This window comes from Pelophylax lessonae (assembly GCF_965119305.1).
Source record: "Pelophylax lessonae genome assembly, chromosome: 1".
Taxonomy (NCBI): Eukaryota; Metazoa; Chordata; class Amphibia; order Anura; family Ranidae; genus Pelophylax; species Pelophylax lessonae.
Window position 1 is genome coordinate 590304766 of NC_138768.1, and position 12122 is coordinate 590316887.

The window sequence follows — 12122 nt, forward strand, 5'->3', positions numbered from 1 at the left end:
TACATGTTTGTTATTATTTTATTTTTTTTAAACAAGACTTTACAATCACTTTAATAAGTCATTTTGTGAAGGAGAAAAATGAATGCAACTGTATAAAATGATTCCACCATGCTGGGAAAATTACCCACTGAAATTGTGGGAATTGCACACTGTGCACTGCAATAGTCACTGCGATAGTCTCTCTCAAGCTAAGGAGTTTAACAGTAAGGACCCTTTCACACTGATCCATTTATGAATTTTTGGGGTAGAGAAAATTCATGATAGATGTATCCTTTTAAAACCTATGGAATTGTTTACACCAGTGCGCTGTGGGTGCGGTGCATTTTTAAAATCCTGCATGCCGCAACTTTGGTGCGCTTTTTAAAAGTGCACCATAAACGCATTTCCCATTGATTTCTATAGAAGACGCACCAGACACGCACCTGCTGTACATTTTTGGTGCATTTTTTGAGTCACGCGTCCATATTTCACAGGTGCATGACTTGAGTCAGGAGTCAGAAAAATAGTTCTAAAATCAAAGCCAACACAATGAAAAGTTGTACTAAATTATTTTGCCATATTCGAAAACTGCAAATTATTTGTAGAATGGAAAACTGCCAAGACTGGATGGGTTGGAAATGTGAACGATCTATGGCTAACATAAGCATATCTCATTCTGATGATGAATGTGCCCTTATCAAACAGAGTGAATCTGTCTACGGAGATAATTACAAGAAATAAAGCCTCTGTTCTTTTCAAACATTCAATCAGGATCAGGAAAAAGTTCTATTTTCTGAATTACCTTCAGGCTGACTGGATGGTAAAAGTGAACAACATTTTGTTAGATTAGGGAAAAAATACTGCTTTACATACAATAATGTTTGTAAGAAATTAAAGAAACATATAGTGCTAACCTGGTCTGGGATCCTGCAGGCCGGGTCTGGAAAATTCTGTAATAAAACACAGACACAGATCACTTATACATGGGATGTTAATGGTTCTGAATATCACAAGATAGGATTATTTTTGTGCAAAAGTAACATAAAGGTAAATGTCATATTAAATTGCATCAATAGAAACAATTGCATACAGGATGTTGGCTTTAAATTAGTGGTTCTAGAGTCAGAGTCAGAAGGTTTTTAACTTTAATGCATTCTTTGCGTTAAGGTAAGATAGCTTCTGCCTGCAGCTCCCCCCAGCCCCCCTCCATACTTACCTGATCTCAATCCATCGATGTGCATGAGAGCAGCAGCTCTCTTTCTCCTCATTGGACAGGGTGGCAGCAGCTCTCTTGGCTCTCTTTCTCCTCATTGGACAGGGAGGCAGCAGCGGCCAGTGAGGTGGGAGTGGGGGGCGGGGCAGAGCCATGCTCTGTATGGTAATGGAGCAAGCCACTTGCTATGGGGCATTAGGCAGGGGGGAGAGGAGAAAATTTAAAGTGATGCCCAACTCTGGTTTAAAAATAAAACAAAACAAACTCCTTTGACAGAGTGGGGCCATAGCTTACCAGCACTATGCGTGTCTGTGGACGCACACAGCCTGGCTGAGAAACACACATGTTAGTGCCTCCTTAGCACCCGGCTTGCTACAGGAAGAACCTAGAGGGGGACATCGGTGTGGACTGCCAGAAGAGGAGGAAAGCAATATTTCTGCACAGAGCAGGCAAGTATAACCACTTTAGTATTACTTCGACTCAAACTCCTTTTTTTTCTGCTGTGATCGGGCTTCCCATTTGAGGATGTCTACATTTGATCTCCATGGTCACACTCTCTTGCTCACTCCTAAGATGGACTAGGGACTGTGGGATGTGTAGTATGCATAGAGCAGTGCATGCTACCGCAACTAAGGTGCACTGCTCCTTCCAAACAAATCATGGCTCATGGAGGACATTACAAGAAAGCAGAAAAACACAGAAATTATTTCATGAAAAATAGATTACAGGGCTATTAAATAGTGAATGTGCATGGATTACTTCTGCAAAATATAATACGGTAAAATAATTATTATAATGTAATAATTATTAATAATAATAATATATTGTTTAGTGTCACTTTAAGGTTGCAGATAATAGCCCCTGCACATTGAGCCTATCACTGCCGATCATGGGAAAATCAAAAGTTTAATTTAACTACAGAAACATATTTATACTATGGACGAGAATAGAGCTTTTCTGTAGGCTTATTCAGAGTCCTGCTATATATCACCCTGAGTTACTTGTAAAATACTTTGTAAAACCCTTTAGTAACCTGCAGAAAGCAGAGTTTCCTGTTTTATAAATAAAGTTTGCTATGGGATAATGCTTTTTTTTCACATTTCTTTGTTCCTCTGAAATAAAAGCCATACCCTGATTATATATATCTTTCATTCCATCACTACAATCCAGATCGAATCAAACTCTAAAAATGATTGGCGGACACTTTGGGGCTGTTTATTACAGTACGTATAGTTTGACCCCTTTATGTCTACTCTTAGAAATTTGCTTTGTGTTCTACAGAGGCAGTGCTAGTTACTCAACTGTTCAAAATTAAATCACTGATTAAGCTTTTTAAAGTGTCATTCTCCAGATGCTTTCAAGAGAAAGAAATGTGGGAAGTCTTACTGAATGAAAATACGCGTAACAAGCAAATGCTTTGGAGTTCATTTTCATGAGTGAGTGATGATAAGTTAGGGCTTTGAAATTTCTGTCTTGGAGGCCTTTAATTGCATCGAAACACTAGGGGGGTTGACAATTGACATCAAAGTTATAAAGTAAACTCTTCATTCTTTGGAAGTTCAGTGAGAGCTGGAGTATAATATTCCAAAGGTAAAAAATACTTGAACTGCAAGTTCAACATCATCCTGAATAGTGTCTCATTTGTGCATTAATATGCTGAGGATGAACTACTTGAGATTTTAAAGCTTTTGTTGCAGTAAGTAGGTCAGCTGTTACTGAATGCTTCTTATATAATGAAAGTAACTACTTAAAAAGCTGTAATATGCTATATAATTGTACATGTTTATGACTGTAGCTACAATCTCCTAAATAACACCTAACACTAATTCCAAGAAAAATAGGTAAGGTGACCAGCACTCTCCTCACTTTTGGAACTATACAGGTCCAATGGATGGATTAGGCTTATTTATCAACATAACAAACCAGAATTAGGATAATTATTTTATAAAAGTGACACTTTTTTTTCAATCAGGTCCAATAAAATTTGAAAATTACAATCATGTTGTCAAAATAAAGATACTTATCCTTGTGTTAAACTAGAACTAAACCCGCTTATATTTTGCAATAAGGAAGCTGCCATCTTGATCTGAAGTTGCTGCAACACATGCCAGCTATAACATCAACCTTTTGATGGCTTCACAGTTTGGTTGAGAGCCAACATAAACACACTGGTATCTGTAACAGTTATAATTCAAGCCATGCCCTGAGCATAACTGTTTTGAGAACGGCTAAATCGGTAGGTTTAGCTCCACTTTAAAGATACGCTTTTGTCAGACCATTCATTTCACCAAAAATCTTCCTTCCAAGATGTCTATTTAATGCATTTTTTGCATGGTATTCAACTTTAAAAGAATACCTTGTTTCTTTAAATCCTAAAATTCTGAGACTGTTGCTGAGCACCTCTATCTTGGATGTGATATTGGCAGCCCAGCAGACTCAGAGCTGTAACTCATATGAGATTTTATAATATTGTCCATCACTCCTTCCACCTCAGCAAAATAAAAGGTATTGTAGGGAGGTGAAAAGAGGGATGAAGATGCTGGGTCAGCACAGAGTATAAGAAGACACCCCCAGAGGTGGAGAGGACTATGAAGTACAACGGGGGAAGGGGTTATGCTACGGTTGCCAAAGGAGAAAAGGCAGCGCTATCCAGATGTGTTGGTATTATGAAAGTACTGCAAAATCAGCCCATGGATTTAGAACACATTTATTTGGAAAGGCAAATGCTTAAAACACAGTCAATTAAAGGAAATCAAACCATTGCTGTACCAGACCGATCGTGCAGGTGGTGGATGAGGTGGGCTGAGATAGAAATACTCCAGGGCTTGGTGGGAACTGTGTGAAAGCCGCGGGGAACGAGAGCCAAGCCGGACCAGCCGGCGCTCACCGTGTGACGTGTTCAGCAATACAAAGCAGGGCATAAGTCTCAAACCCGGAACTAAACCAGCCTGGAACGCATATAGAACGTTGCTGTGACAACATGTTTTGCGCGCATGCGCTTTGTCAAGTCAACTTTTTACAGTACTTTCATAATACCAACATCTGGATAGTGCTGCCTCCTTCTCCTTTGGCAACTTTTAGGTTGGTCACAGCAATTTACTGGTAGCAGCACCGATGGTTGGTCTGGGATCTCCCACAGTTTGTTTACCACAGTGATAGCACTGGAACTTTTTTGTTGAAAGTTATGCTAGGGTATTGACTCTTCCTAGTCTAGTGAAATGTTTCTGCAAGTTGAGAGGCACATTACAAGTCAGTAAAAATAAGTAAGCATTTTCAAATACTTTGTTTTTTTTTTTTCAGTATTCCTGCATTTTTTTAAGTTGGTGATCTCTTTAAAGCTTTGAGCCTATCGTCCTGTCCCCTTATGTCACATTTTCCAAGGTACATGGGATAGTACACTAGATTCAAGATATAATATATATATATATATATATATATATACACTGTACATATGTGCTCCTGATCTTCTGGCTACTGGAAATGGAAATCTTCAGTTATATCACAACCAAGAACAATTAAATATGTCAGCGGCACAGTAGCCATGCTGGAGCTCCCAAATTAGAGTAGAACACTACACACAACAAGGCTACCTACATTTATAACCATGACATTTGGGAGTATCCATTGATGGACTACATTAATGTCAAAGATAAAATCACACCACAAAGGGGTAAAAACAGGTTTTAGGGAATATTTCAAGTCCTATAAAAAACATGGAACACTTTCAACCCACTAACACAAATAAAAAATACAAATAAAGGTATTTTGATTTGTTGGAGTTTTCTTTTCATCTGACAAAATGCTTTGTATATGCATAATAGTTGTTGACAATTAAATAAATTATAATGATTGGTGTTGGCGCTACCTATAAAATTCTTAGAAAATGCCCCAAGCGGCGTGAAAGGGAATGTGGGGTGTGATGACCCAACTGCTAGTGAAATTGTGAAATAATATAAGTGAAAATAAAAAAATACAAGGTGTATATACACATAAATCAAAATAAATACCGAACAGTGGAAATGAATAAATACCGTGAGTGTAATCAACCCACTACCATAGGCGTGTAAACCAAGTTGCTGATATGTGAAAATAAATGAATAAATAAACGTGCCACATAGACTGTGAAAAAATAATAATAAAAGGACGTTAGGGTGTAAAGTCCATAAGTGGCCACTAGGTGGCGTTTAGCTGATACGACCTGTATATCGGGTTGTAGGGGGTTCCTCTTCGTTGCGGAGAGCAAGCGTGGGCCAGGTGGCAAATGGCCTAGATGCTCACATAGGAGGAAGAAAGCCCCATGGTGAATAAATGCAATATACAGATGATACACAAGGTGTAGATAACTCACTCGTATAGATGATCGAGATCAGAAACCACAGTGCGCGCCGGGACCAATCATTATAATTTATTTAACACTCTTTACCTTCACCTAAGGTTTGATTGGGGCAGCTTACACCTTTTCACCCCCCCCACCATATATTACAGTCCGTAGCGCTGGTCACTTCTCTCTATCATTCACAGTTGTTGACAATGTTGGGTTGATTTACTAAAGGATAATCTTCGCACAACTAATGGTGTTAATATACTGTAGACTTAATTTACCCAACAATGTGAAAAATAAATTCAGTTTACCGCCGTCTTTTGAACGTGTTTGAATATTCAAATCAAACATAAAATTTGCTGTTTACATGGTTGGATAACTAAAATGCATTTCTACATAGGTTATTGAGTAAGAATTGTTCTTTAGTTAATCAGTCGAGCAGCATCAGTCGCTACAAGGCAGACCACCAGGCAAACAGTTTTTCATTTGTTATCACTGTGCTGTACATATTGTGTGCTGAGAGCAGAGCTGTGGGAGGAACCCAGCAGGTCCACCAACTACAAGCGGCCTGCATAAAATGACAGGAAAGGGGTGGATACAAGATCAGTCACCTTTGTGCAAGGAGAGAGCAACAGTGACTGGTCTCTATTACAGGAGACCCCTGCACAGAGGAAACCTTTATTCTGAATTACCATAGATGTGGAAGAGATACACAAAGCACATCAAAATTCAAGTAAGAATACACGTGCCTCTTGTATTTAAACAATATTCGCTTAATGCTGGATATCAACCTTAATCTATATTTTCTTTAAATAACATATGTTAAAGTTGATATTTACTAATGAGTACTGAGCAGCAGTAACAGAACAAATGGAATAATCATACTGTAAATGGGTATGGGCAACCCATGACAACCGAAGCCATTTAATGTTTTGATATTTCACTAAGCCATCATCTGATTGGCCAATATTGGCTGCTGGCTACAGGCTGATAATGCATTTTACATTACTAAACTCTGCCTTGCCTTTTAAATAAAACTGTTAGTATTTTCTGGACTTCTGAGACAGTATTGTGTTTAAGTGTCCCAGGAAATCATTAGGTTTCCCCGTATTTGTACAGGCTTCCTTTGGGTGTTCTATTTTTCTTGCGCAATTTAAAACCACACCAATAAGCTATCATTCTTCCAAATTGACCATTACATGTGTAAGGTCGTGGAAGCACGTAAGCTCCTTTGGTGGGGGGATAACACTATAAAGAGCTAAGGAAGTGGGTGCCATACATATGAGTGACAAATATTAAAAACTGCATGTCATACATACACGCATACATTCAAACAGTTGTCTAATCTTTAGCGCTGTAGGTCTGATAGCATCTGCCCAATAATGATTAATTCTAACCGAGATGTACTGAACAAGCTGTTGGGAAGAAAGGGCTTTTGTGCTAAAATTGGACAATTAGGGCAGTAGTATTCCTTTACATTCGATTCTAAATCAGTAAAGGGAGAATTAGCAAAATGGTCTTGCGAATCCTATGGGAGATAAAGACTTGCCTTCCTTGTCTAAAAATATTGATTGAAAAGGACAGTGGCAGTAGCTAGGATAGTTTTTTAGTGACAGAGAAGTTAATGATTTAGTGATTAATTCAAGGAAAAATCTAGCCTTTCTTTCTGTATTGGTTTGCAATGTGAACAGCACCACATTTGACCTTGTCAAATTAGCAGAAGCCTAAAGTCTATGGAAGCAGCTGCCTGCTAAATATTGATGACTGCTGTCTGGGAGGGCAGTGTAAAGTACACACACACAAATGCATACAGCTAGATGGATGCAATGTCTGAAAAGAGCCAAGTATATCTCACTTAGAAATACAGAACTGGCTAGAAGCATACATCCTGAAAACCGTTGACGTCTACAATGTATGTGAAAGATTTCTAGCCATTAAGCTTTATATTGCTATACACTAAGGGTCTCCATATATTGGCAAAATCTGGATTTCAACAACACAGAAAAACAAAACATGTAATAAACATATAACTTTACAGAACAAAACCATTTTTTTTTCTGATAAACTGAAGCTATTTATGAAGTTGGTTATAAGCCAAGTACAACAAGAAGTTCTATTTTAGAATTTATGTCCTTTTCCCTAAAGAACGGGTTAAGTTGTTTTTTTTCCTGCTTATGCGCTAGACAAGGTGAAAAGTGAATAGATTTCAAAACTTGCAGCTGTTTTTTTTTTTGGTTCAAACTTCCATTTAGTATGTGGCCTCATAAATAGCATTACACTGCTGTTGGAGCAAAAGAAGTTGAGGAACTGCTCAAAGCACTCCAATTTCAGCTTTAGCTAATCTAGGATAGAAAATGAAAGCAAATATCTAATTGGCAGTCATCAGAACACATCTTTTTCTAGATTTTATGCATGACACTTACAGCTTTGCATTGTTTACCAGCTTTTTTTAGTATTGCAGTACAAAGGAAAAAGATGATTTATAAAGTGCCGTTAGTAACCCAGAAAAAAACACAATGCCTACATTCTACATTTTCTTATAGTCAGATCAGTACAGAAATTACTTCTTTTTGGATGGAAAGATGTTACTGCACTCTGCACATTTTTACTGATTATATTACCTAACAAAATGGGGCTGATTTACTAAACCTAGAGTGCGCAAAATCTGGCGCAACTCTGCATAGAAAACAGCCAGTTTCCTTTATTTTTTGTCAAAGCTTAATTGAACAAGCTAAAGTTAGAAGCTGATTGGCTACCATACACAGCTGCACCAGATTTTGCACTCTCCAGTTTTAGTAAATCATCCTCAATGAGTCTGCTCTTGTCTTTGGTTGTCTCTACTGGAAACCCGATTGGACATTGCAAATAAATCTCACCTTACCTTTTTTGACTGCCTCAGGACTATAAAGGAGACATGTCTATGGAAACCAGGTGTTCCTATTATACAGATATTAACCACAACTGCCACCATAAATATTTGGCCAAGCTCCTTTCATCCCTTACCCCCCACCCCCAGCCACATCTCATGCACTGTAAAATGTGATGGGCAGCCTCAATGGCCCACAGAAAAAATTTAGGAGGAGAAAGCATTTGGGCTATATATTGACCACAGAAGTTCTGGTTGATATTTGATCCAACAGAGTGCCTGAGTTTTATCAATACATACGTGTTATGAAGAAAAATGAAATAGGCATTTGGAGGTGACAGCTCTATGAACTTAAGGAAACCTGCCAGGATAGGGGGGAACCCACCGGTTTGGAAGCAAAAAATGGGCACAACAGCAATTGCATCGTAGGGGTACACCTAGTAATTTAGTTCACTTTTTTTCTTGTTGGCCCATACCAACTAACCATATTAAACATGTGCTTCATGATGAATCCAGTAGAGTGTGTATACCACTTAAGTCTTTAAAGACTTATGGGCCATACACACTATAAGATATTCTGAAGACTTTTTCCTTTAGACTTACCAAAACCATATAATATGAGGTCAAACCTAAACACTTTCAATTTGTATGCAATCTTTCAGGCCCTTGCACTACATAGAAAAGGTAAATCTGAAGGAAATCTAACCACAAAAGTTGGATAGTGTGTATCCAGCTTAAGTCTACATTTTGCATCATGCTTCATATTACATCCCTATTTAGGGTGTAACATGGTTTCATGTCTCATTCCCAAAACCCACACTACCCTCCCCATACCTAAATGAGGGCTGCTTACTATTGGAAAATCCAGTACTTTTTTTAAATTTAGCATGGATGTACATTGCACTGCCTGCACAGCTGTGTCATCATGGAGCGATGAAAGGAAGTTACTATAAGTCCCATCTTCCACCACACCAGAAGGCATATACAGAGAACAGCAGGGATCCTTCCTCGTTTTTCCTCCTCTGTAGTTCTTCAGGACTTTCTCCAGCCAGGTCCATACCTCTAACCCTTAAAAATGTTGGGGAATACTTTACAATAGCCTGTGCATTGCACCCATGATGCAGTTTTTGTGGGTGCAATGTTCTGCAAAAAAGTTCTAAATGCACATGGATCATGTGATTAATGCTGTTGCCATTATTGCTTTTTTTTGCAAAAGGTGGGCTTAGCCTTTAACATAAACCTTATTCTATCCAGTTTCCTGAAAAAATGTAATTCAGCTATGTGTTAAAATGCATTTAAAGTGGTAATTTAAGTTTACAGTAAAAGTGATGGAAGTATTTTTTTTACTGTAATAATAGGTGAAGTAACAGGTCTGTAAGTTATTTTAAACTTGAGCTCTGCAGTAGAACACTGCACTCTTTATGAAGTAATAACCAAAGGTCATTTTCCTTTTCCTCTTTCAGATTGTCGAAAGACATTACATCCATCATTTTTCCATTATATAATGGAATAAAGTCATGTGTAATGTGTAATAACAAGAAACATATTTATCCTTTGTATTTACGTTCAGTAGAAAGTAGCTGTAATAAGTTCCAACATTTTCAGAAAGTATGTTTTTTGTCTGTGCTTAACATCCTTGCTGAATATTGCTTCCACTAGACATATAACTGACAATAATTGTGTTAACCTTTACTAAGCTGACAAATAAGAACAACTATAACAATGTTCCTTTTGCTCCTATTTTTATGTTTATTACATAATGGCTAATTTATTAGCTTTGTGCAAAAAGCAATATGTGCAGTCATTCATAACATCCAATAAGATTTCATGTGTCAGGGTAATTCAGCTAGATTGCTTGAAGCCAGCATCTGATTGCTTGCTATGGGTTACAAAACTTAATTGCTGTTTCCGCACATTATTAAATAAAGCTCATAGGGCCTAATCTGAAAAAAAATAAATAATAGAAAAAAAAATTGAAGTACAGCCGAAGTCATCAATCAGAATCAAGGACCAATGTCCCACTGCAGGGGTTATGCTGATTTAAGTGATCCAGCACCAATTGTTCTTCATTGGCAGCAGAAACTAAAGATATACAATTAAAGAAATCCTTCTTTCTGATTCATAAGCATGGAAGTAAGGATTTTCTGGGTTCTGGATGGTTAGTCAATTCTTCCATCTATTTTCATCTATACTGCAAATAGAGAAAGGATGATCAAATGTGCCAGTCATCTAAAAACAGATTACAGTCTAGTTTGTCCAGTTTGGTTCATTTAACTTCATTATGAACCAAGAAAGATATTTGTTTGACAGATTAATATCTCAGGTGCATCAGATACATAAGCACACTTAAGTTGGTCAGAGACATAAACAAAGTCTTCCATGACTTTATTCATCAAATATGGTAGTTTGCATCCAAGTCATGAGGCAGAGAGAACTTACTGAATTCACATAATTACCCTAGAACTAGAATGCAATCAGGGGATCTGAGAATGCTTGTTTCCATTAGAAGTACTGTAGCTGAAGACAGCCAGGCAACTGACCTATTCAGAAAAAGGTTAGCAATGAAAGCTCATGTAATTCCTATGTAAATGGTATTTAAACAAAAACTATGCTGGGTCTTCATTCTTCTTATTGCTATAATCATTCTATCTACATGCTGACTTGAAAACACGTCTCAACCATGATCATAAAAAGGACCTATACCTAGGCCAAGAGGATTACTTAGGAGGAGGTGGCCAGTACCAGGTATTGCCATTCAGAGGGTGCTCATGGCCAGTTCTCTGAATTTTCTTAATATGATAACTAGTAAACTATTGGCGCTTTTCCACTGCATGGAACCGAACGGTTCGGCTCGCTTTTGTGCTTTTCCACTGCTGGTACCGCATGGTATAGTGTAGGAACGGTTCGGTACGGTACGGTTCGGTGGCGCTTTTCCACTGCATGGAACCGAACGGTACGGCTCTCTAAAACAGTACCTACTCGATTGTGGTTCTAAGAGGTACCATACCCGGTACCATATGCCACAATCCTTTGCATGCAGTCACTACTAGCCACTGAATGTTCAGAGAATCCCACCCACCCCGTTGTTATCCCGCCCACTTAACTTTAGTACTACTTTAGTGGAAAAGCAAACCATACCGTACAGTACCGAACCAATCCAACACCGTACCATGCGGTACCAGCAGTGGAAAAGCAAACCGGGCCAAGCAGGGCAGAGTAGAGCCGAGCCGGTACTTGCGGTGGAAAAGTGCCATATGTGTCACTGAGCAACACAAAACTACACAGGTGTAGCAGCACTGAATAGCATGTTTGGTGGACAGGCAGTGTGATATGTGCAATGGCATCACTAACCTCCTCTTGCATGCAGCCATGCACTCTAACCTGCCCTCTCTGTGTAGCAACAACAGACTGTGGCCTGCCCAGAACCACTCCACAGCCAATCATTTTGCTGCACCACACAAATGAGTTCATGAGCTTTATAGCACCCATGGCCCAACACACTGCCAAACTCAGAGGGAGAGGAGGAATTTGCCTCACAGTGTTTCATGATGTGACCCATTACCTACATTCTGCCAGCCAGTTCCCATAAAAATGCCCAATTGTGGCCTGACACATTGTAGGACAGAGTAAGGTGGAAAGACCAAAGAGAAGCTGAACAACTAAAGAAGAGTAATAGTCTTCCAAAAGGAGGGAGAGGAGAGCTTGGGGAGAAGGAGTCTTCAGTGAGTACGTGTCTGGTGGAG

At 38.7% G+C, this 12122-nt stretch overlaps 1 protein-coding gene across 2 annotated transcripts in view; it reads right to left on the reverse strand.

The window, feature by feature from the left end:
• Positions 1 to 12122, reverse strand: part of UNC5C (unc-5 netrin receptor C) — a 514725-nt gene that overhangs the window by 386010 nt on the left and 116593 nt on the right. For both annotated transcript variants that reach the window (XM_082243646.1, XM_082243645.1), the window contains exon 2: positions 894 to 929. In XM_082243646.1, coding sequence (XP_082099772.1) covers positions 894 to 929 — 36 coding nt within the window. The remainder of the gene's footprint in view (positions 1 to 893; positions 930 to 12122) is intronic.